Source organism: Notolepis coatsorum (assembly GCF_963971535.1).
Source record: "Notolepis coatsorum genome assembly, chromosome: 7".
In the NCBI taxonomy this organism is placed as follows: Eukaryota; Metazoa; Chordata; class Actinopteri; order Aulopiformes; family Paralepididae; genus Notolepis; species Notolepis coatsorum.
The window spans coordinates 6,654,386-6,681,885 of NC_140171.1; the positions used below are offsets into that span (position 1 = coordinate 6,654,386).

The 27,500-nt window shown below is 43.5% G+C and overlaps 1 protein-coding gene across 1 annotated transcript in view; it reads right to left on the minus strand.

Annotated features, from left to right (window-relative positions):
- The window catches only part of LOC311232601 (adhesion G protein-coupled receptor E5-like), a gene marked incomplete at its 3' end in the record, with an annotated part of 78,222 nt that overhangs the window by 36,353 nt on the left and 14,369 nt on the right, over nt 1-27,500 (minus strand). The window contains 5 exon segments of the mRNA XM_084319461.1: nt 4,732-4,772; nt 7,715-7,846; nt 13,162-13,293; nt 13,999-14,151; nt 15,539-15,619. Coding sequence (XP_084175587.1) covers nt 4,732-4,772; nt 7,715-7,846; nt 13,162-13,293; nt 13,999-14,151; nt 15,539-15,619 — 539 coding nt within the window.

Sequence of the window (27,500 nt, forward strand, 5' to 3'; positions counted from 1 at the left end):
GAGAGAGAGAGAGAGAGTACATGTCATGAGATACCATAGTAGTCATTTTGTGTTCATGTAAGCAATAACCCACAGCAGGCCTTGGTATGGAAATAAGCTACACAGCATCTCTCTCTTTCTCTCTCTCTATCTCTCTCTCTCTCTATCTCTCTATCTCTTTATATCTCTCACTCAATCGCTATCTCTATCTCTCTATATATATCTCTATCTCTCTCTCTCTCTCTTTCTCTCCCTCCTCTCTCTCCCTCTCTCTATCTCTTTCTATCTCTCACTCAACCTCTATCTCTATCTCTCTCTCTATATATATATATATCTATATATCTATCTCTATCGCTCTCTTTATCTCTATCTCTCTATCTCTTTCTATCTCTCTATCTCTTTCTATCTCTCACTCAACCTCTCTCTCTATCTCTCTCTCGCTCCCTCTATCTCTCTCTATCCCTATCTCTCTATCTCTTTCTATCTCTCACTCAACCTCTCTCTCTATCTCTCTCTCGCTCCCTCTATCTCTCTCTATCTCTATCGCTTTCTATCTCTCACTCAACCTCTCTCTCTATCTCTCTATTGATTGATTGATTGAAAAGTTTATTAACAGATTGCAGAATGGGTACAGTACAGTACAGCTCAATACATACAATTGTTAAGGGGATGCAGACCAGAGAAAGACTTTCGTCTTGTTTACATCAGGGTCCCCCATTTTCAATTCATCATAACATATATGACATACATGACATACAGATAGACAGTACTGCTACATCTATACATTTATGACATATCAGATTTGCAAATACAGTACTGTTTGTGATACAAAAGTGTCCAGAAAAGGAGTGTATACATTTGGCATAGAAACTGTACATTGGAGGAGGTTGGTTGGGTGGGGTGGGGGTTGGGTGGGTTGGGTGAGGGCTGTACATTGGAGGTGGGGGGGGGGGGGGGGGGGGGGGTTGGGAAGGGGGACACACACACATTTTACACTGTACATTGGAATATTGACAAAGCCTTACTTGGTCATTTACTGTACAACTAGGTTAGGACATTTGTAGGGGCCAGTTTTCGAATTGCAGTCTCACGTAGGTGTTTTTTGAGAGTGTTTTTGAAGGTGGGTAGTGATTCACATTCCTTTACAGCTTTAGGCAGGGCGTTCCACATTGATGTGGCATAATTGCGAAACGTGTTTAGTCCCTTGTTTGAGCCGAATCTGGGTTTTACATGATTTGTGGAGCTCCCTCTGGTGTTGTGATCGTGGTTATTCACTGACCTTTGGGAAGTATTTTGACATGTACATGGGTACCTTGGTCACGTAGTGTATCTTGTAGACCAGGCCCATTGCAAGTTGCTGTACTCTGTCGTCTACTCTAAGCCATCCTAGGTTGTCAAAGTGGGCAGGGGTGAGGTGGGTTCTAGGAGTCAGGTCAAGTAGTAGTCTGACTAGCTTGTTTTGAGATGTTTGTAATTTGTTTTTTAGTGCCTTTGAGGTGCTTTGGTACCATGAGGTGCAAGCATAGTCGTAGTACCCTTGAATGAGTGCTCCTGCTAGAGTCTTCAGGGTATTCTTGTTTACCAGAGAGGAGATCCGGTACAAGAATCGCGTTCGTTGGTTGACTTTTTTTATTACATTGGATGCCATTTTGTCACAGAAAGATTAGCCTCTAGGATGGAACCCAGGTAGGTAATTTCATCTTTCCTTGTGATAATATTGTCACCCACTGTAACCGAGAAGCCGTCGGTCTTGCTGAGTTTGTTATTTGAACCGAAGATAATGGACTCTGTTTTGCCCATGTGTAATGATAGTTTGTTGTCGGCGAGCCATATGCAGATTTTGCCTAGTTCCGAGCTGAGGGCTTTTTCAACCTGTAACTTGTTCTTGTCAGAGACCAGCAGGGCTGAGTCGTCCGCAAACAGGAACAAGTTGCAGTCACAAGCTGACGACATGTCATTTGCATAAATTAGGAATAGTAGCGGTCCTAGTATGCTTCCTTGTGGAACACCACAGCTCACTGTGAGGGGGGGGGATAGGGTACCGTTTACCTCCACCATCTGCTCTCTCCCCTCCAGGTAGGATTGTATCCAGCTCACTGATAAACTATCAAAACCAATTGCTTTTAGCTTGTCAATCAGAATGGAGTGATTGACAGTGTCGAAGGCCTTTTGTAGGTCCAGCATGACCATGCCGCAGTATTTGCCCGCGTCCACCTCTTGTTTGATGTGGTCGTTCAAGTAGAGAAGGCATGTGTCAGTGGAGTGGGATGTTCTGAAGCCAGATTGGAATTCGTAGATTAGATTTTTTTCCGCTAGGTACTTTTCGATCTGTTCGTATACTATTTTTTCTATCTCTTGCTCCCTCTATCTCTCTCTATCCCTATCTCTCTATCTCTTTCTATCTCTCACTCAACCTCTCTCTCTATCTCTCTCTCGCTCCCTCTATCTCTCTCTATCCCTATCTCTATCTCTTTCTATCTCTCACTCAACCTCTCTCTCTATCTCTCTCGCTCCCTCTATCTCTCTCTATCCCTCTCTCCCTATCTCTTTCTATCTCTCACTCAACCTCTCTCTCTATCTCTCTATCTCTCTCTCGCTCCCTATATCTCTCTCTATCTCTATCTCTCTATCTCTTTCTATCTCTCACTCAACCTCTATCTCTCTCTCGCTCTCTCGCTCCCTCTATCTCTCTCTATCCCTCTCTCCCTATCTCTTTCTATCTCTCACTCAACCTCTCTCTCTATCTCTCTATCTCTCTCTCGCTCCCTCTATCTCTCTCTATCCCTATCTCTCTATCTCTTTCTATCTCTCACTCAACCTCTCTCTCTATCTCTCTATCTCTCTCTCGCTCCCTCTATCTCTCTATATCTCTATCTCTCTATCTCTTTCTATCTCTCACTCAACCTCTATCTCTATCTCGCTCTCTCGCTCCCTCTATCTCTCTCTATCCCTCTCTCCCTATCTCTTTCTATCTCTCACTCAACCTCTCTCTCCATCTCTATATCTCTCTCTCGCTCCCTCTATCTCTCTCTATCTCTCTCTATCCCTCTCTCCCTATCTCTTTCTATCTCTCACTCAACCTCTCTCTCCATCTCTCTATCTCTCTCTCGCTCCCTCTATCTCTCTCTATCTCTCTCTATCTCTCTCTCGCTCCCTCTATCTCTCTCTATCTCTCTCTATCCCTCTCTATTAGCGATACGCACATCCACCGTGTGAACCAGGACAAGGAGGCCTGCCGACATCTGGAACGCTGTCCTGAAAAAGCCGTCCGATAACAACGTCGTCAATCAACACCTGTGATGGTTTTTGCGTTTACAGCTCAAATTGTCACGGTAAAAAAAACGAGTTGTACTGGTCTGTATGGTATATTTATTTCCCACGGGATAATAAAAGTATTTCTATTCTATTCTATTCTATTCTATTCTATTCTATTCTATTCTATTCTATTCTATTCTATTCTATTCTATTCTATTCTATTCATATACAAACATCTTAGTATCTTAAAGATGCACCCTTTTCCAGGACCTATTGGGCCAAAACCCTACATTGTTAGTTGTTGAAATGTAGCCCTTTTTTCCTCTCTGACCTGATATTAACAGCTGACAAATTTAAAACTAAGTCAAGTTGGGGGGAAATTTGGCCTCTGCATTTGATCCATCCTAACTATTTAGGCGCAGTGGGCAGCGACACAGCGTGGCACACAGAGACCCACTCCAGTAGCAATGCCAGTAGCTTCTTGCTGTGAGGCAACAGTGCTAACCACTGCACCATCATGCCCCCCACTTAACAGACTCAGTACGCCATGGTATAATGGACTGGGTCAGACTCAGTAAGCCATGGTATATTGGACTGGGTCAGACTCAGTAAGCCATGGTATATTGGGCTGGGTCAGACTCAGTAAGCCATGGTATATTGGGCTGGGTCATTACTCAGTAAGTCATGGTATATTGTGCTGTGTCAGACTCAGTAAGCCATGGTATATTGGGCTGGGTCATGACTCAGTAAGCCATGGTATATTGGGCTGGGTCAGACTCAGTAAGCCATGGTATATTGGGCTGGGTCATGACTCAGTAAGCCATGGTATATTGGGCTGGGTCAGACTCAGTAAGTCATGGTATATTGGGCTGGTTCAGACTCAGTAAGCCATGGTATATTGGGCTGTGTCAGACTCAGTAAGCCATGGTATATTGGGCTGGGTCAGACTCAGTAAGCCATGGTATATTGTGCTGGGTCAGACTCAATAAGCCATGGTATATTGTGCTGGTTCAGACTCAATAAGCCATGGTATATTGGACTGGGTCAGACTCAGTAAGCCATGGTATATTGGGCTGGTTCAGACTCAGTAAGCCATGGTATATTGGGCTGTGTCAGACTCAATAAGCCATGGTATATTGTGCTGGGTCAGACTCAGTAAGCCATGGTATATTGTGCTGGTTCAGACTCAATAAGCCATGGTATATTGGACTGGGTCAGACTCAGTAAGCCATGGTATATTGGGCTGGGTCAGACTCAGTAAGCCATGGTATATTGGGCTGGGTCAGACACAGTAAGCCATGGTATATTGGGCTGGGTCAGACACAGTAAGCCATGGTATATTGGGCTGGGTCAGACACAGTAAGCCATGGTATATTGGGCTGGGTCAGACACAGTAAGCCATGGTATATTGGGCTGGGTCAGACACAGTAAGCCATGGTATATTGGGCTGGGTCATGGTAATTGTACCATGTCCAGTGTTCTAAATGTGTAACTCACATGTGCTGGTTTACCGTCTTCTTTGAACTGGTCACATGTCACTGCTGGATGAAATGAATAGAGATAAAATAATCAGATCCACGTGACACTACGTCACAATACAACAAGTCACAATACAACAAGTCACAATACAACAAGTCACAGTACAACAAGTCACAATACAACAAGTCACAGTACAACAAGTCACAATACAACAAGTCACAGTACAACAAGTCACAATACAACAAGTCACAATACAACAAGTCACAATACAACAAGTCACAGTACAACAAGTCACAATACAACAAGTCACAGTACAACAAGTCACAATACAACAAGTCACAATACAACAAGTCACAATACAACAAGTCACAGTACAACAAGTCACAATACAACAAGTCACAATACAACAAGTCACACAATACAACAAGTCACAATACAACAAGTCACAATACAACAAGTCACAATACAACAAGTCACAATACAACAAGTCACAGTACAACAAGTCACAGTACAACAAGTCACAATACAACAAGTCACAATACAACAAGTCACAATACAACAAGTCACAATACAACAAGTCACACAGTACAACAAGTCACAATACAACAAGTCACAATACAACAAGTCACAATACAACAAGTCACAATACAACAAGTCACAATACAACAAGTCACAATACAACAAGTCACAATACAACAAGTCACAATACAACAAGTCACAATACAACAAGTCACAACAAGTCACAATACAACAAGTCACAATACAACAAGTCACAATACAACAAGTCACAACAAGTCACAATACAACAAGTCACAATACAACAAGTCACAATACAACAAGTCACAATACAACAAGTCACAATACAACAAGTCACAATACAACAAGTCACAATACAACAAGTCACAGTACAACATAATTTCTTTAGTGTGCATGTGTATCACGGTGTCGTGTCTGTGCACGTGGCATGTGTATGTACCCCTCTGCGGCAATCTTATTAAAGGGATAGTTCAGATTTCTGGAGCCCTATTTCCTACTTACAAATGATGTTGTTGATTTGCTGGTAGAATACCCTTCCCCCCCCCCCCCCCCCCTCATACTAGCTCCTAATGCAAAGTCAATGGGGTCAAGCTCCTGTCTGTAAAAGCTGACTGAAGCTAAATGAAATGTACTGAAACAGTGCACAGTGCACACCTAGTAGATGTCACTTTGCATTGGTTTGGTGGCTAACTGAATGAAATGAATGAATGAATGAAGCTTCTATCCCCAGGCCATCAGGCTGCTAAACGAACAATGAATGAACACTACACAACAACAACCACCAAACGCACATAGCACACACATCCACACGCACACACTCACTTAAACAAACACACTGTAGCACCCACTCCACACACTTATAGCACACACCCACTTTAAACAAACACACTGTAGCACCCACTCCCCACACTTTATATTTATGGATGAAGGATTGCACTACAACTCGTACACCTTACTGTAAATTGTACCTAAAATTGTACCTCATCCCATTTCTGCTTTGCACTAGATAGTACTGTACATTAGTACACTGCATAGTATTGTGTATTGTATATTATATGGTAACTCAGAACATTGTACATATGTCTATACCGAACACTGTGACCTCATTTTCTTCTTCTAAATTCATGCTATATTATGTTATTATGTTATTTGATACTATCTTGTCTAGCACAGTCTCTGGAGCGTAACAGTAAGAAGCATTTTGTATGAAAGTATTCTGTACTTCTGTATGACAACTATTAAAGAACTTGAACTTGAACTTGAACTTGAATGAATGAATGAATGAATGAATGAATGAATGAATGAATGAATGGAATGAATGAATGAATGAATGAATGAATGAATGGAATGAATGAATGAATGAATGAATGAATGAATGAATGAATGAATGAATGAAAACTTTATTTAACAGATTGCAGAATGGGTACAATATACAGTACGGCTCAATACACACAATTGTTAAGGGGATGCAGCAGACCAGAGAAAGACGTTTGTCTTGTTTACATCAGGGTCCCCCATTTTCAATTCATAGTGAACTAGCTGTATAGCTAGTATGAAGAAGAGCATGACCTGTGCTGAGAAAGGCCTCCACTGGTCAACATCAGAAGGGGTTGGAGAGTGTTTGATATATATTACTTCAGCGAGATTGGATTTGAAGGATGTAATACCAAAAAGCAGAGGTGGAAACTAAAGAGTACTGAAATATATGACTCAAGTAAGAGTAAGTAAGTGGGAGTAAGAGTACTTGTATAGAAAATGACTAGAGTAAGAGTGAAAGAGTAACGCTCCAGAAAAGTGGAATTACTTTCGATAGAAAATTATAAAGATTTCGTTTTTCCAGTATCGTCCCACCCCCAAAAAATAATAACATCTTCTAAAAACCTACCAGTACCAACATTTTATAAGAAAAGGTACAGACAGGGCGGCCGGGTAGCGCAGCGGACTAAGCGTCTGTCTATACCACCACAGAGACAGTGGGATCGAATCCGGCTGTGGTGCCTCCGGGTTGGCCGACCGTTCATACTAACACAATTGGCCGTGTCAGCGGGTGGGAAACCCGGCGAGGGTGGGTATCCTGGTCGTTGTAACCAGCGACTCCTACAGTTCGGTCGGGGCGCCTGCACAGCGAGGGAAGGATCTAGGAGAGGTAGTGTGACCTTCCACACGTTACACTCTCCCAGTGAGAGTCCGCGCTGCCAGGTGAAAAGAAGCGGTGGGTACACATGTGTCGGAGGAAAACATGTGATAGTCCCGCCCTCCCAGACCGACGGTAGGGGGTAGACTAGAGTGTGCAACGACCAGGAAGGGGGGATTGGGAATTGGCATAACGACTAACATTGGGAGGGGAGAAAAAAACGAAAAAAGAAGGGGGGAAAAAGATAATTAAAAATAATAATAATAATAAATAAATAAAAAGAAAAGGTACAGACAATAAGTTAAATTAAAATTAGATCCCTGACTTCACCTGAGCATGGGGTTCTTTCATTGGTGTAGTTGGTGTATCCAGCCTCACACTTGCACCAGTAGCTCCCTATGGTGTTGATACAAGTCCCCTGCCTCCCACAACGGGTTTCGTCACCGTTGCACTCATCCCGGTCTGTTTTAGAGGGAGGAAGGAGACAGAGGAAGGAGACAGAGGAAGGAGACAGAGGAAGGAGACAGAGGAAGGAGACGGAGGAAGGAGACAGAGGAAAGAGACAGAGGAAGGAGACGGAGGAAGGAGACGGAGGAAGGAGACGGAGGAAGGAGACAGAGGAAGGAGACAGAGGAAGGAGACAGAGGAGGGAGACAGAGGAAGGAGACAGAGGAAGGAGACAGAGGAAGTATTCAATGGCTGACATTGAATCTGCACAGGATATGGTTTAAAAATGGTTAACCCGACTACTCTGCTGTACGTCCTCAGCACTATACGTAATAGATCTGATTACGATATGAAATACATTTCTCTAAAGATTAAATTGAAACATTGGTTGTAACAGTAAAATAATTAAGTAATCGATACCTCCGTCGAAGATTATGAACCTACACAATACAGTATGGCCGCGTAAGTACGGATAGTTTCTTTTTTTTTAAGATTTATTTTTTGCCGTTTTATCGCTTTATTTCTACTGGGCAGTCCAGTAGGGACTCGGGAGAGACAGATGAGGAATGGGAGACAGAGTGGGGGGAAGACATTCAGCAAATAATGACGGGTTCGGGAGTTGAACCCGGGTCGGCCGTGTCGCGGCTGAGCGCGCTATGTGGTTCGCCACTGGGGCGCCTCGTAAGTACGGATAGTTTGAGCTTCACTGGGCAGCTGCAAAGGGGACATCACAGTGGAACCTCACTCACCAGGTCTATAGATCACAGTGGAACCTCACTCCCCAGGGCTATAGATCACAGTGGAACCTCACTCACCAGGTCTATAGATCACAGTGGAACCTCACTCACCAGGTCTATAGATCACAGTGGAACCTCACTCCCCAGGGCTATAGATCACAGTGGAACCTCACTCCCCACGTCTATAGATCACAGTGGAACCTCACTCCCCAGGTCTATAGATCACAGTGGAACCTCACTCCCCAGGGCTATAGATCACAGTGGAACCTCACTCCCCAGGGCTATAGATCACAGTGGAACCTCACTCCCCAGGTCTATAGATCACAGTGGAACCTCACTCCCCAGGTCTATAGATCACAGTGGAACCTCACTCCCCAGATCTATAGATCACAGTGGAACCTCACTCCCCAGGGCTATAGATCATAGTGGAACCTCACTCCCCAGGTCTATAGATCACAGTGGAACCTCACTCCCCAGGTCTATAGATCACAGTGGAACCTCACTCCCCAGGTCTATAGATCATAGTGGAACCTCACTCCCCAGGTCTATAGATCACAGTGGAACCTCACTCTCCAGGGCTATAGATCACAGTGGAACCTCACTCCCCAGGTCTATAGATCACAGTGGAACCTCACTCTCCAGGTCTATAGATCACAGTGGAACCTCACTCCCCAGGTCTATAGATCACAGTGGAACCTCACTCTCCAGGTCTATAGATCACAGTGGAACCTCACTCCCCAGGTCTATAGATCACAGTGGAACCTCACTCCCCAGATCTATAGATCACAGTGGAACCTCACTCCCCAGGGCTATAGATCACAGTGGAACCTCACTCCCCAGGGCTATAGATCACAGTGGAACCTCACTCTCCAAGTCTATAGATCACAGTGGAACCTCACTCCCCAGGGCTATAGATCACAGTGGAACCTCACTCTCCAGGGCTATAGATCACAGTGGAACCTCACTCCCCAGGGCTATAGAACACAGTGGAACCTCACTCCCCAGGTCTATAGATCACAGTGGAACCTCACTCCCCAGGGCTATAGATCACAGTGGAACCTCACTCCCCAGGTCTATAGATCACAGTGGAACCTCACTCCCCAGGTCTATAGATCACAGTGGAACCTCACTCTCCAGGGCTATAGATCACAGTGGAACCTCACTCCCCAGGTCTATAGATCACAGTGGAACCTCACTCCCCAGGGCTATAGATCACAGTGGAACCTCACTCCCCAGGTCTATAGATCACAGTGGAACCTCACTCCCCAGGTCTATAGATCACAGTGGAACCTCACTCTCCAGGTATATAGATCACAGTGGAACCTCACTCCCCAGGGCTATAGATCACAGTGGAACCTCACTCTCCAGGGCTATAGATCACAGTGGAACCTCACTCCCCAGGTCTATAGATCACAGTGGAACCTTACTCCCCAGGTCTATAGATCACAGTGGAACCTCACTCTCCAGGTCTATAGATCACAGTGGAACCTCACTCCCCAGGTCTATAGATCACAGTGGAACCTCACTCTCCAGGTCTATAGATCACAGTGGAACCTCACTCTCCAGGGCTATAGATCACAGTGGAACCTCACTCCCCAGGTCTATAGATCACAGTGGAACCTCACTCTCCAGGGCTATAGATCACAGTGGAACCTCACTCCCCAAGTCTATAGATCACAGTGGAACCTCACTCCCCAAGTCTATAGATCACAGTGGAACCTCACTCCCCAGGTCTATAGATCACAGTGGAACCTCACTCCCCAGGTCTATAGATCACAGTGGAACCTCACTCCCCAGGTCTATAGATCACAGTGGAACCTCACTCTCCAGGTCTATAGATCACAGTGGAACCTCACTCTCCAGGTCTATAGATCAGAGTGGAACCTCACTCCCCAGGTCTATAGATCACAGTGGAACCTCACTCTCCAGGGCTATAGATCACAGGTGGAACCTCACTCCCCAGGTCTATAGATCACAGTGGAACCTCACTCCCCAGGTCTATAGATCACAGTGGAACCTCACTCTCCAGGGCTATAGATCACAGTGGAACCTCACTCCCCAGATCTATAGATCACAGTGGAACCTCACTCCCCAGGGCTATAGATCACAGTGGAACCTCACTCCCCAGGTCTATAGATCACAGGTGGAACCTCACTCCCCAGGTCTATAGATCACAGTGGAACCTCACTCCCCAGGTCTATAGATCACAGTGGAACCTCACTCTCCAGGGCTATAGATCACAGTGGAACCTCACTCCCCAGATCTATAGATCACAGTGGAACCTCACTCCCCAGGGCTATAGATCACAGTGGAACCTCACTCTCCAGGGCTATAGATCACAGTGGAACCTCACTCCCCAGATCTGTGCCAAACAACCTTATCAGCTCAACTAAATGAGCTAATAGCATTTCAGTGGGTGTGGCTATAAGGTTCTGCCCATTAGTTCTTTATTACAGTAGGTTTAGTCAAAAACGTGTATTCATTGGTTTTCATCTCTTATCCTGTCACATTTTTGACACCGGTAAATGTTTGTGGTTCACGCTACACTTTTAAAAATCTACCTGTAAATGTCAGTTTTGCAATGCCCTGTCTGGAATGAGCTAAATGCATAATTTCTGCATGCAGGGTTGACTGATTATTCTCAGAAGGAAAGGTGTCATTCCATAAGTCTGGGAGTTAAGTAACTCTACATACTGTAATTTCATTCGTCCACTTTCCTATAATTTCCAGTGATTCCAAAATCCTGGGTATTTTCTTCTGGTTTCAAATGTATGTTCCTTGTAATTAAGAAATGTGTCTACCTTCTTTTTTTTATCCGCTTTTTCTCCTCCTGTTTTTCTGTATTTTCCTCCCATCCCAATTTTAGTCGTTATGCCAATTCCCCCCTCCCCTTCCTGGTCGTTGCGCGCATGTGCCCCCCACTGGTCGGTCTAGCGAGCCCTGAAGTCTATCACATGCTTCCTCCGATACATAGGAGACAGCCAGCAGCCTCTTTTCACCTGCCAGCGTGGACTCTCATTGGTGAGGTGTAACGCGTGGGAGGTCACACTACCTTCACCATTTCCCTCCCTCGCTGTGCAGGCGCCCTACCGACCTGTAGGAGTCGCTGTTTACAACGACCAGATTACCACCCACCGGCTTCCCTACTGCCGACACCGCCAAATGTGTCAGTATGGCGGCCGGCCAAACCGGAGGCACCGCTGACCATAGATATATATAGAACACTAGATAGCTTGCCCGCGCTGCCGGCCAATGGAGAGCGACGTCACTGAACCGCCGCCATCTTGCTCCAGTTAGCCTTGAGTGAGAGTGAGTGAGCTGCACAGACAAAAATACTCATAACTCGCTGAAATATTGACGGATTTACAAACTGTTTGGTTTATTACAAGCATTATTAACGTGGCTATGATTCAGGCGGTTTGTAAAAAAAAACATCTTTAACATTTTTTTTTTATAAGTATGCAGTATCATAACTACATCTTTGATGTTTATAGCAAACCAACCCGTTTGTAAATCCGTCAATATTTCAGCGAGTTATGAGTATTTTTGTCTGTGCAGCTCACTCACTCTCACTCAAGGCTGACCTGGGCAAGATGGCGGCGGTTCAGTGACGCTGGTGACTCCGCCTTAAGCTATCTAGTGTTCTATAGATATCTATGCCGCTGACAGCCGGATTCGATACCAGTGTCTCTGCAGTGGTAGACAGACGCTTAGTCCGCTGTGCTACCCGGCCGCCCATGTGTCTACCTTCTAATGATTTAAAAACCATTCTGTTCACCGACTTTGTGTTAGTGCTCTATCCAGTGTTGTAGTCGAGTCACTAAATCTCGAGTCCGAGTCGAGTCTCGAGCCCCCAGTGTTCGAGTCCGAGTCCAAGTCATATCGAACATCTAGCTTTGCTCTTGCTGGATTTTGATGTGAAACCCATGTAAGCAAAGTGCACGATTCGGGGCGTCTCTTTAGGCATCTTACGTATACTGAACATGAGGGTATCGACGTGAATCCACATGTAGGCTGAACACACGTGTCTGCTCTTGCACGAAATTAAATAATGTTACCGTATTAATATAGCCATCAATATCTTATGCCAAATGATTATTTATAATGATGATGAATAGTTTATTTTCGGTCTTTCAATCAAAAACACACTTGTATGGACTTTCAAAAGAAAAAAGAAAAATAATAATAATAAATAATCACAAATGTACATATTCAAAGTAAGCTCACAGTACACAAAATCCAAACTCAATGACCGAAAAAAAGGAATAGGCCGAAGCACATGCTTATTTTTGCCTATCCTTTACAATTCTTAAAAACGAAATATACTTTAATATAAGAAAGAAAAACTTAAAATATGCTGCAAGATATTAAAAAAAAAATAACTGTATTTTATCAATGAACAAGTCAGAGACCTCGTCCGCACCTTCTGAGTCCGAATGCAGTCAATGCTCGTGTCCAAGTCCGAGTCACAAGTCCTTAACCCTTTCACTGCGACAATACACAGAAGGTTAACCCTTTCACTGCCACACAACACCGATAGTTTGTTTCGGATAGTCAACTATAGGCGTGCTGCTCAGCTTGTGCACCCCTCACCTATGCAGTGACTCCTGCTGTGGTTTCTGTTTTTATACCCTGGGGGACACGTGCATTCGTAGCTGCCCATCGTGTTGTTACAGGCGCCGATGGTGCCACAGATGTGCCTCTCCTCAGTGCACTCGTTCCTGTCTGGCAGAGAGACGGAGGAGGACAGGCGAGAGAGAGAGAGGGAGAGGAGAGAGAGAGAGAGAGAGAGAGAGAGAGAGAGAGAGAGAGAGAGAGAGAGAGAGAGAGAGAGAGAGAGAGAGAGAGAGAGAGAGAGAGAGACTATGTTCATGATCCAAACAGGAAATGCTTCATTTTAATCCATGTTTTGAGGATTAAAAAAAAAAAAACATTCTGTTAATCTAATCTTGGTCAGTTTGTCTGAAACGGCTTGTTCCATGTCGAATGACCGACATATCTCAAGGATAAGTACAGTATTTCTCTCTGATCTACAATCAGACAAATCCAACATCGGTGGTCATACACTATATCTCAAGGATATACTGTAAGCTCTTCTCTCTGATCTACAATCAGACAAAACCACACCCGTTTCTGTTGGTATGAACAACCAATTGACTGTTAATTGTATTTATGTTGATGGCAGTGAGTGCTGCTCAGGAAGCACTATTTATTTGATTTTAATAATTTTTTTTACTAATAAATACAATTCATCAGTACAATATCATCCTAACTGATGTTGATAACGATGTAATTGATGTTGATGTTGATAATGATGTAATGTATTGAATACTGTTGTATCGTTGTGTGTGCCGGACCCCAGGAAGAATAGCTTTTGTCAAGTGCATAAGCTAATGGGGATCCTAAATAAACATAAACATAAACACTCACCTTTACACTCTCCATGCAGGCCAGTGAAGTTGACTCTCTTCTGTATGTTGTTCATGAACCCAGCATCACACAGACAGTAGTAGCTCCCCACGGTGTTGGAGCAGATCACGTTTTTCCCACAAAGGTCTTCGTTTTCTTTACACTCGTCCTCATCTAGGTATTTCAACACAAACATGGTGAACAACAAGAGAGAGAGAGAGAGAGAGAGAGAGAGAGAGAGAGAGAGAGAGAGAGAGAGAGAGAGAGAGAGAGAGAGAGAGAGAGAGAGAGAGAGAGAGAGAGAGAGAGAGAGAGAGAGAGAGAGAGAGAGAGAGAGAGAGAGAGAAGATGTTCTGGGGAAATAAAAATCTATTCAAGATATTATAATCTCGTATTGAGTCTTAAAATCTTGGATTTCTGCCAATGTGGCGAAATCATTTTCTAAAAAAAAAACAAGCAAAATGTTCGTGAAACAGAAGGGAGTAACGGCCTCGTTTAAGACACTTGTTTGGAGAAGCATTGAAACAGGATCAGTTGGTTTGGAACAAAGTCATTTCTCTCTCCCCCATTGGCAGAATTATTAAAATGTTGGGTGTGATACATCCACAATTAATTATGGAGGTTAAACTTCTATTCACTCAGGAAAGGAATTTAGTTGAAAAAGCTCCATTTCCTTCTAAACTGTTCACTATAGGAACTCGCAGGAATGGGAGTTTGGAGGCCTTTTGTTTAGTGCTAGAGGCTCTTCAATCAGGCGCAGAAGATACCAAGATGACACACACCTTTAGTGGACAGAAGCCCAAGCTACTGAAAAGGCTAGTAGACATGAACTGCACGTTCTCGTGCGTCTTGCACTGACATGTTTCCCTGTCAGCTTCAGTTGGTGCTACAACTCCAAAATGGCCAAAATGCCTCGCAAAGATCTCAGCTGGTATATTGACAGTCAGGTACTGCGCCTGATTGAAGAGCCTCGAAGAGCACTAACCAAAAGGTCGGTGCAATTAGAGACACGGAGATACGTTGAGGAATCTATCTGGACAGTGTGGACAGAGACAGAGAGAGACAGGCGGAGAGATTAATGTAACGAAAACCTTAAATGGATTGAAGTGTATACTTACCTAAGATGTAGACACTTATTGCAATGAATTACAGTTATTAATATATATATATATATAATTTTTTTTTTGTATCATTCTTTCCAAAAGCAACGAGGCCTAAAAGCGCGGCTAACTGCCTAACAAAACGGGCACAGAGGCACTGAAAGAGGATTTCACCCGTCTAATGAACACACTAGAGTCTAGACAAATATCAAGATGTATCCATCAGTGGACTAATTGCATGCTTTCACAGAGGACAAGAAGCCTTCAGTCGACTCCTTCAGACATTAAGCACCCCCCACAGCCCAAAATGGAATGATTCCAAAAATATATTTTTTTTCATTCAGGGGGGTAGTCGACTACCAGTCGACTATCGGAAAATTTGGGCCAATCAAAGTCGACTATACAAATCCTTAGTCGGGGACAGGCCTATTGAATACCAGTTAGCATCAGCAGTTTATTACCTTCACAAACCTTTCCCTCAGCACGGAATCCGCGAGGACAGTCCTGTTGGGTCGTCAGCAGACACAGCGCGCCCACAGTCACTGGTGAGAGAGATAGAACCTGTTACACTCTACTGTATAACCATAGATATATATAGAACACTAGATAGCTTAAGGCAGAGTCACCAGCGTCACTGAACCGCCGCCATCTTGCCCAGGTCAGCCTTGAGTGAGAGTGAGTGAGCCGCTGAAATATTGACGGATTTACAAACGGGTTGGTTTGCTATAAACATCAAAGATGTAGTTATGATACTGCATACTTATAAAAAGAAATGTTTAAAGATGTTTTTTTTACAAACCGCTTGAATCATAGCCACGTTAATAATGCTTGTAATAAACCAACCCGTTTGTTCAGCGAGTTATGAGTATTTTTGTCTGTGCAGCTCACTCACTCTCACTCAAGGCTGATCTGGGCAAGATGGCGGCGGTTCAGTGACGTCGCTCTCCATTGGCCGGCAGCGCGGGTAAGCTATCTAGTGTTCTATCTATATCTATGTGTATAACGACAGCAGGGCAAGTAGTCCCTGCACCTAAAGAACACAACTGTCTGGTCAATGATCCTCTAATTAGAGGAAGATGAAGCTTTTAAAGCTGCACCGTTGGGATGAAGATGGAACTGCTCCCGTCTCCTAAGTAAGTGGACCTTTACACCAAGCGCCATCGTAGATACTGTGAGATCGCGGGACGAGTCTCAAGCAAACCTTGCTTTGTGCTGAATCTCCACATTTTAGACTGTCAAAATGTTCAGAACACCTTCAACCTAGGGCGGTTAGGTGGCCGAGCGGAGATTGCGCTCGTCACCAGCCCCGGAGCTGTGAGCTGGATTCGCCTGTTCGAATCCAGCTCACAGCTCCGGGGTTGTCACCAGCTTGGCTGGCCGTCTGCACTAATACAATTGGCTGTATTAGAGGGTGGGAGAAGCTGGCGGGGTGGGTCCGGGTCGTTGTAAACAGCGACTCCTACAGTTCGGTCGGGGCGCCTGCTAAGCGCGGATAGGACTCGAGGGGGATAGTGTGGTCCTCCCACACGCTACGCCCTCTCAGTGAGAATCCGCGCTGCCAGGTGAAAAGAAGCGGTGATTGGCTGGACGTGTGTCGGAGGAAGCATGTGATAGCCTCCACTCTCCCAGATGATCTGACTGTGGGGGGTAAGTGCGCAGCGACCAGGAAGGGACTGGGAATTGGCATAACGACTAACATTGGGATGGGAGAAAATCGGAGGAAAATGGAGGGGGAAAAAGACAAAAAAAAATAAAATAAATAACACCTTCAACCTATGTTTACCATGATTTCTATGGTAAAGGGACGACCTGGCACTGTGAATGTGTGAGCAGCTCAGCTCAGCTCAGCTCAGCCCAGTTTGGTCTTGTTCAACATGCACTAAGATATTCAGTCATTTGGAATGAGGACCATGTAAACTCAACCACGATTAGATTAGATTAGATTAGATTAGATTAGATTAGATTAGATTAGATTAGATTCGATTCGATTAGATTAAAATGTATTGTCATTATAAAGCACAAGTACAGTACAATGAAAATAAGTTGGCGAAAAGAAGTAAACAATATACAGGACAGGTGTGTAATATTATAATGTAAATACAGTAATATACAGTGTAAATACATACAGTGTAACAAGAGGTTAAATGGAATATATATAACAAAGTTGCTGAGTAAATATGTTAATCTGATGTATATACAGCATTATTATGTACAGTGATACAAGTATGAATATAGTAAGCCATACTGGGGCGGCTATAGGTGGTGCAGCGGACATTGCGCTCGTCACCAACGCAAGAGACACCGGGTTCGACTCCGGCTGTCGGCGTCGCCTCCGGCTTGGGCCGGCCGTCATACTAATTCAATTGGCAGAGTTAGCGAAGTGGAAGTCGATGGGTGGTAATCTGGACGTTGTGGACAGCGACTCCTACAGGTCGGTTGGGTGACGCCTGCACAGCAGAGACAGGAAATGGCGGGGGTAGTGTGAGCCTCCCACACGTTACACCTCGCCAATGAGAGTCCGCGCTGGCAGGTGAAAAGATGCGACTGGCTGCCTCCTCGTGTATCGGAGGGGGGACACGTGATGCAAGGCTTCTATCCTCCCTACAACCGGCCAGTGGGGGGCATATGCAAGCAACGTTCAAGACAGGAGAGGGAAGAATTGGCACAATGGAATTGGGATGGGAGAAAAATAGAAAAAGTGGATAAAAAAAAAGAATATAGTAAGCCATACTGGTATAACTAATAAGAGTAGGTATGAGATATATACAGATAGTATACAGCATGTAAAGTGCGCAGAGTGGTTATGTACAGGTATGTAAACAGGAATATATGCAGCTATATTCATACGGATATAGATAAATATATATATGGTACACCCAGTCCATGGCTGACGGATGCAGTGAGAGAACAAAGACAGGTCTTGAGAGCGGCTGAGAGGAAGTATAGAAAGTCACACCTCACTGCTGACATCGACACATATCACAACCTCTTGTTAAGACTTTGCAATCTTCTTTGAGGAAAAAGTGGAGAACATCCGCAGCTCCTTCTCCCAACCCCCACCCATTCCAAATACTGAATCGAGAACCTCATCCTTCACTCTGTCATCTTTCTCTCCCATTACAGAAGCCGAGACCCTGACACTGGTAACGTCGAACCGTCCGACTACATGCCAGCTGGATCAGCTACCAGACATCCTCCCATTCCTAACTGCAACCATCAACTCCTCCCTCAACTCGGGGGTGGTCCCCACCTCCCTAAAACAAGCCAGAGTCACACCGCTCATAAAAAAAAAAACCTGAACCCCACCGTCATAGGCAACTATCGTCCTGTCTCTCTTCTCTCTTTCCTTTCTAAAACACTTGAACGTGCTGTATCCAACCAACTTACTGCTTATCTCTTACAGAATGACCTCCTAGAACCTAATCAGACAGGCTTCCGGACTGGCCACTCCACAGAAACGGCCCTCATTGCGGTCACAGAGGCACTTCACTTAGCAAAAGCGAAAGGCCTCTACTCTGTCCTGATTCTCCTAGATCTATCTGCAGCCTTCGACACAGTTAACCATCAGATCCTCCTCGCGGCCCTCGCAGGACTGGAGTGGCTGTCTCTGCGCTGACATGACTGACATCATACCTCAATGACCGCTCCTACCAAGTGTCATGGAGAGGGACCCTGTCGGCCACCCGCCCCCTGCGGACGGGTGTCCCCCAGGGCTCGGTCCTAGGACCCCTTCTCTTCTCCCTCTACACTAAATCACTGGGTAACATTATCACGTCTCATGGCTTTTCATATCATTGTTATGCCGATGATACTCAACTCTTACTCTCCTTCCTTCCCTCAGATATCCACGTCTCTGAGCGGATCTTGGCCTGTCTGTCTGACATCTCCGCCTGGATGACGACCAACCACCTCAAACTGAACCTAAGCAAAACATAATTGCTCCACCTGCCGGCCAAATCCTCCCCCCTGACCGACCTTTCCATCACAGTCGAGAATGCAGCTGTGACCGCGTCCCCGACCGCCAAGAACCTTGGTGTTGTCCTCGTCGACCAGTTGAACTTCTCTGCTTACATCGCAGCGACAACCAGAACCTGCGGATTCCTCCTGAGCAACATCAGAAGGATCCGCCCCTTCCTGACAAAAGAAGCCACCTAACTCCTCGTCCAATCAACAGTCATCTCCCGCCTCGACTACTGCAACGCACTGCTTGCTGGCCTCACGGCCACTGCCACCAAGCCTCTTTAACTCATTCAGAACGCAGCGGCCCGCCTGATCTCAAACCTACCGAAGTGGGCCCATGTTAGGGACCTGCACTGGCTCCCCATTGCTGCACGTATCCGCTTCAAAGCCCTCGACCTGGCATACCGTGCGGCAAAGGGAACCGCTCCTGCCTACCTCCGGTCAATGGTCTCTAACTACACGCCCTCAAGACCCCTACGCTCTGCATCTTCTGGCCGTCTCAGACCTACTCCTATCTGAGCTCCGGGAGGGTCATCAAAGAGAAGTCGCCTATTCTCAGTCCTTGCCACACAATGGTGGAATTAACTACCCACCCCAGTTAGGACAGCCGAAACCCGTCCAGTCTTTCGCCGTCGACTAAATACGCACTTCTTCAACCATTATCTGAAATAATAAAAAAGATTTAAATAAAAATATTTCAAATCTAACCCTAACTAACCTTACTGTCATGCACTTGTCCTAATAAACTAACCTACACTGTAGCACTCAACACTTTGATGAACATTGTTACTCAGCTGATAGAGTTGTGCCCTTCCTCCTGACGACTTGTCGTACAGAACTTGTAAGTCGCTTTGGATAAAAGCGTCAGCTAAATGACTAAATGTAAATGTAAATGTACATACCGTGTTATTGTGCATGGCTATCATACAGTGTTATACTATTGGTTGAGGTAGTTGGTTATGATAATAGTGTAAGGCAGTTGTAGTTGTAGTCAGTGAAAGCAGTGGATAGGTATAGATTGAAGATAGGCAACAGAGTTCAGAGTTTGTACAGTGTGGGTAGCAGAGCAGGGCCTAGACGCACAGGTCGGCAATAGGCGGCCCGCGGGCCGAAATTGGGCCGCCAGCAATAATATCTGGCCCTTCAGAATAAAAATAAATTTTTTTTTTTTTTTTTTTTTTTTTATTTAAAATTTTTAATATCAGGCTAGGCTATATGTTAGCTATAATGTCCAAATAGAGAAACTACCACCACCTAAAGAATGCTTATTAAACATTGTTTTATCCATGTTGAGAGTGAATAACAGGTAGGCAGCGAGGTGCAATGTAGTGCTTGCTCAACATGAAAAAAGTCGGTGGACAGCGCCTGGTGTGAAATTAAAACATCAGTTCAGTAAGTCATTCAAACTTTGTCTTTACTTATATATGACTGTGACGGCACCACACATGTGAACAGTAACAATGCAATTAAACTGAAGTCAAATCAGAGCAAAAAAAGCTGAATCTGCTTCAAGAAGATGCGCTACATTAGGTATATAAGGAATTACAACGAGACATTTATTAACTAAATAAAAAATACTATTAGGCTTTTAACCCTCTAAAGCCCGGCGCAACAGTAGACATGTTTTGTAAAACATTAAATATCTTTGGATTTGTTTGTGATAAAGACTTGCTTTATTGTATCGGAATCGATTGTCATCTCAAATTTTTTTGCATCTCTCAGAGAATGCGCGGATGTAAAGCATAGAATCTTGAAATATCTAGATTGGTTGTTTTCTCTGGACTGCATCTAATCAGCTGTATCTATCCATTTATCATATATCTATGTCTGTCACTATAGCCAATGGAAATGCTAGAAATGGTCACATGGACCGGGAGAACCAATGGAAAATTCCTATTGTTTCTCAATAGTCCAGTGCGCTCCACAGAAAGGGCCGTCAGATAGACACATTGGTTGCGCGTAATGTAAGATAGGCCGATAAGAGATAGGTGCTTGTCTCTGGTTTTATAATAAAATGGCAAACAGACAAAGGTATAATGTTCAGTGCAAATGTGTATGTCGTTTACAGTTTATTAGGCCACCTATGCAGCTCGTTTATTTTGTCCATTATCTGCCTCTGGCACAAATGTATGTCTTAGGCTACGTTTAGACGAGCGTTTTGTGAACAGAAACCGCAAAAGTCATCTTGCGGTTTCACTTTTAATTTTACGTTTAGACGAGCGTTTTGGGGTGGAATTCTCCGTGCAGACGACGCTATAACGACGGAGCCCCGCTGTCACACGATTGGCGAATATGTCACATGACGTGCTGTGAAGACCCGCCCTACTCTGCCTCTGATTCGCAGACTGTGGATGGGGAATGTGATTGTACCAAAGCAGAGTCACTCACAGACAGTGGGTCCACTCACGCCGCGGGACAGATTCTTGTGTATTTAACCCTTTCACTGCCACACGACAGCCGGTTGTGTGATAGTAAAGGGTTAACCTTCTGTCGTGTGGCAGTGAAAGGGTTAAAAGTACTGCCAATGTAGCCTTCAGGTGATCTCCGTTGATAATAGTCAGACATACTTGCTTTGTTTACGTCTCGGCTACTGGCGCTTACCTGCTACCTGTGACGTAAGCAGTACGCGCGACCAGAGCCGTGACAACCCTTTCGTCATCGTTTTAACAGATTTATACGGTTTTACAGTTTAGACGAGAGCGCAAAGCTTTTGCGTTTCTAGGAATTCCACCCTGGAAGGTAGTCTCACTTTTTTGCGGTTTCACCCCGTAAAAACGCCGTTTCCGTATAAACGAAAGGCACATCCGAAAAAATATTTTTGCGGATTCACCTGCTAGCGTTTCCGTCTAAACGGGGCCTGAGTTATAAGGTGGTCTGTCACAGAGTTAAAATGTTTTCACTATCAATATATTAAATTAGCCATTGTTTTTGTTTCCGGCCCCCCATACAATGGAATTTGGCCCTCGGCCAAACTTAATTGCCTACCCCTGCGGCGCTAGATTATAGGGAGGTGTAGTGGTTACTGTACGTCATTGTTGTTTCCGGCCGGTCCACCTCGCTTGAAATCGCAATGTATTTCCCCATTGCCCATTTCTAAATCGTCTCGTTTAAAACAAATAAAGCATGAAAATGTGCATTGGTGTAGCTTTCTGTGCGTATTCATCCACAATCTATAGCTCAACATGAAAATATTTGCAATTAATCGTAAAAAAAATTATTACGTAACATTTTATTTCAACCAAAAATCCTTAAACAATAATGTTAGTGATAGAACGGAACTCTTTTTGTGCAAAAATTGAAAGCTTGCCAATGTCCATGAGGCATAATTGTTACAATAGCCGATAATCCATTTTCCCCGATGATAAATCCCTATACGGGTGGACCAAAGTGACGTCAGACTACACCTCCCTATAGGCAATGGAGTTCAGACCCATACCCATACGGTATGGGGAGTGTGTGTGATAGAGGGGGGGAGAGAGAGAGAGAGAGAGAGGAAACGAGAGAGATGAAAGAGAGGTTGAGACTGGGGGAGGGGCGGCAGGCTGTCACTGTGGTACAGAGTTCAGTGAGATGACAACTGAGGGGAAGAAGCTGTTCCTACGTGTAACGTTGGGGGGTTCGCTCTAATGGGTGAGCGAGCCTCCGGTGTTCCCTTGTGGGTAGATCTACGTTTGTCTGTCTTAATCACAGTAATTATTAACCGGTGTGTGTGGTTAACTCAAAAGCCATTTTATACCTTCCTGTGTCTCACTTGCCTGTGAGTTGTTCATCATTTTCTACGACTATTGCGTGTATCGTCGTGTAAGCCTTAACGTTCCTCGCCAGCACGGGAAGTAAAAAAATAAAGGTCACTTTAAGACCGATGTGGTTCTTGTATAGTATAGTTTAGATATAGCAAGTATAGCATAAGGATATAGAGTAAAAACTAGTAGTGTACTAGTAGTGACCCAGTGCCTTAAATCCGTAGCTAACATTGTATTCAGGGGAGGAAACTAACTTTTTGGCTTACCAGCCAACTGGCGAGTATCTGATTTTTTTTACCAGCCAAACAGATTTTTTACCAGACAAAAAAAATCGCTAATTGTGATAATTACTTCTTTGTATGTCAAGCCGCGTCAATGTTGTGTATGCATCTGGGTAGGCACACTGTGCCTTTAAGACAGCACGGTGGTCTTACGACAGTGCTGTGAAGTACCGTCAAGTGTTGTGGTAACGTCAGTTGGGTTGGTCTGCTGTTGTGCACAGTGCACTGGTTGAGCTAGCCCCTTTCGTGACTGCGATGTGCAAGCCAGGGGCTTTTGAGCATGAAATAAAATGTCTAACCTTACGTCGTAGTCCGGTGCTTTTTTGGAAACATTATAGTCATAACAGATACACCTAGCTGGCTGCTTTGAGCACACGGGGCTAACGTTAGCTAGCAAGCAGCTATAGCTAAAATACTCAGAAGACGCGCACCGTTTGCCAGTGCAGTGATTGCAGAATGTTTTATTTTTTTGTATACTCGCCAGCAGGGGAGGAAACTAACTTTTTGGCTTACCAGCCAACTGGCGGGTATCTGATTTTTTTTACCAGCCAAACGTAAAAAATACTAGCATTTGGCCAGTAAAGTGGCCTAATTTCCTCCCCTGATTGTATTGCAAGTAAATGGCTGCTTTTTTATATAGCGCTTTTATCCAAAGCGCTTTACAATTTGTTACTCACATTTGACCCATTCACTCACACATTCACTCACACATTCACACACCGATGGCGGAGGCAACCGTGCAAGGTGCCAACCTGCTCATCGGGAGCAATTAGGGGTTAAGTGTCTTGCTCAAGGACACATCGACACGCTGCCCGGGAGGAGCGGGAATCGAACCGGGAACCCTCGGGATTGCCAGACGACTGCTCTCCCTCCTGAGACACTGTCGCAAGTCTCAGGACTTTAGCATGTCTATTTTTATCATGCCTATTTTATTATGTAGTATTATTGCACAATCAAAGCGGGCATGGCCACCCGCATTTCACTGTATGCCCTGGTATGTATGTGACGAATAAACCTCTTGAATCTTGAATCTTGAATCTTGAATCTAAGAATGGAAAGCCTGTTGTGTAGATTGCCGTGTATTTCGTATGTAAAGCATTCTTGAAGGCTAAGCCTTCTCTCTGTGTATTTCACACTATTTGTTTGCCTCCGTGTTTAGTTAACAGTTTTTGGAGCATACGTTTTCTCTACCTTCATTTTTTCGTCTGTTGTACAGTCCGATTATTGTTTTGTGTTTACATTTTTGGAGACGAAGCTTTCTCCCCTTTATTTTATCATGTTTTGTATAATTATGACTTTCTTGATCGGCGACTCAAATAAACGGTGTTACTTTTTGGAAATCCTACACCTGCTGCATCCTCATCTCCTCTGTTGTGCACTGCATCTGGGTCCAACACGTTAAATCCACTCGTAACACTGAGCCTGCTTGACATGGAACAGAGATTCCTATAGCGCCTCCCAGAGGGAAGGAGGGCAAACAGTCTGTGTTTGGTGTGCAGTTATATTCCCATACAGTACCACAAAGAAAATAAGCAGACACTTTACCATACTGCAGTATTAATAATAATAATAATAATAATAATAATAATAATAATAATAATAATAATAATAATAATAATAATAATAATAATAATAATAATAATAATAATAATAATAATAATAATAATAATAATAATAATAATAATAATAATAATAATAATAATAATAATAATAATAATAATAATAATAATAATAATAATAATAATAATAATAATAATAATAATAATAATAATAATAATAATAATAATAATAATAATAATAATAATAATAATAATAATAATAATAATAATAATAATAATAATAATAATAATAATAATAATAATAATAATAATAATAATAATAATAATAATAATAATAATAATAATAATAATAATAATAATAATAATAATAATAATAATAATAATAATAATAATAATAATAATAATAATAATAATAATAATAATAATAATAATAATAATAATAATAATAATAATAATAATAATAATAATAATAATAATAATAATAATAATAATAATAATGCATTTTATTTAAAGGCGCCTTTCTGAGCACCCAAGATCGCCGTACAGGTTAAAAACAAATACAATTTCACGCAGTAAAAACACAGTATTACAGAGTTACATAGGGGAGCAGTTGTAATAAACGTAAAATGAAAGTGCCAGAATGAACAGATGTGTTTTGAGACGGGAAACAAAGGTGGGGAGGTTATCTATCTATTGCACGGATGTCTTGTGGTAGGGAATTCCAGAGGCGGGGGGCACAGCGGGAGAAGGCTCTGGATCCCATGGTAGTCAGACAGGAAGGGGGAGTGACAAGTTGGAAGGAAGAGGAGGATCTGAGTGACCGAGAGGGAGTGTAGGACTGGAGAAGTTCTGTCAGATACGGAGGGGCTAGGTTATGGAGAGCCTTGAAGGTGAGTAGTAATACTTTGTAGTCAGTGCGTGACTTAACAGGCAGCCAGTGGAGTTGGTGGAGAACAGGAGTGATGTGGTTGGTGGAGGGAGTTCTGGTGATAATTCGGTGCGGCTGAGTTTTGGACCAGTTGGAGTTTATGGAGGTACTTGTGTGGCAGACCAATGAGGAGGGAGTTACAGTAATCCAGGCGGGATGTGACCACTGACCAGGGCGTGAACAAGAGTAGCTGGCGGTGCTGGTGGGTGTAAGTGAGGGACGGAGACGATTCATGTTGCGTAGGTGGAAGTGAGCGGACCGTGTGATGTTATTTATGTGGGATTTGAACAGGGGCGGACCTTCCTACAGGCGATATAGGCGGTCGCCTAGAGCGCCACCCAGAGGGGGGCAAAAAAAAAAAAAAAAAAAAAAAAATTATTATTTTTTATTTTTTTTTCTCTGTGCAGTTTTGGCGCCCCCCTCTATATCGGCAACCATTATTTTTACATAAAAAAAATTCTAACATAAGGGAAAATGAGCCAAAAATCTAAAACGGTCGGTCGGTCTGAGCCTCAGCTTTAGGTGTTCACAGTCAGAACATGCTAGAGCGCTGTGCATTGATGGGTATCGGTCAAGTGTTTATAGAATTGAGCATTGAGGAAAGAAAGACTAACGTTAGAGAACTATGAAGAGGCAAAAGCCATAAAAAAAAAAAAAAAAAAAAAATTACAAAAAGCGGCGCAGTGGTGAATCTCGCCTAGGGCGCCAAATGTGCTAGGTCCGCCCCTGGATTTGAATGACAGTGTGCTATCGAGGATGACACCCAAACTCTTAACCTGAGGGAAGGGGAAGACTGTACAGTTGTTAATGGTGAGGGGGAAACTGTCGGATTTGGCTATGGTGGATTTGGAACCAATGAGGAGTACCTCGGTTTTATCATTGTTTAGTTTTAGGTAGTTGAGTGTGAACCATACATTTATTTCCTTTAAGTATTGAGTAAGGGAGGTGGTGGGGAGTGCAGACAGGGGCGTCGTTCTGGTATGGCAAGGTATGGCACTCGCCATAAAAATAAAAAAAATCTTTTAAAAAAAAGATTTTCTTTATTTTTTTATTTTTTTTGTTACAATTTTTTTCTGTTGATTTAGAATTTGAATGTCAACATTATGAACGAAGCTTCGAACTATTCGGTACAGCCCTAGCATGTTTTGATATTGTCAATTATCTCACTTTTATAGGTGACTTTTACTGTGATATGCCCAAAAAAAAGGGAAATGGACATACAGACTTTTTTAATCAAAGGGCAGCAGAGACAAGTGATACAGGGACACAGGTAAGGTCTTAGAATGGCTTAGTGATTATAACAGTGCAGTTCAGCATTCAGTAACCCATACTTTTTGTGAATGTGTTTTTGTTACTGCATTCTGTTGAACACACACCTGACCTCAAAACCGTACCTAAGGAAAATTGGCTCAATTGCAAGAAAAGTAATAGACAGTTATGATATTACATTCTGCATAATTTGTATGCTAAATATTGTGGTTCCCTGCTTTAGTCTGTTGACACATTTCTATACTAAAAATGCTTGTGTAGTCCTGTGTCTTACCTAAATATCATATAAGTGAATTGTATAGAAACAACTCACCAAAAGTGACTATTGCACAACTGATTTGACAAAAGAATCCACCAAGCCTGCTCAAACAGATTGTTGCAGAGTGTGTATTAGTTTGAATAACAATCTGGAGCGGAATATTTCCAAAAGATCTGTGATGTAAAATGTAAATTGTGAGGAATATCTATATATAAGTCAAACACTAATACCAGCAAGCCTGATATACATTATTTAACATTTATTTTTTACTATGTGAAACATATTCGCACACGCTCCTCCTCCTGCCTCTCTAACTTGTGGCCCTGCCTCTCTAACTTGTGGCCCTGCCTATGTGACTTGTGGCCCTGCCTCTGTAACTTGTGGCCCTGCCTATGTGACTTGTGGCCCTGCCTCTGTAACTTGT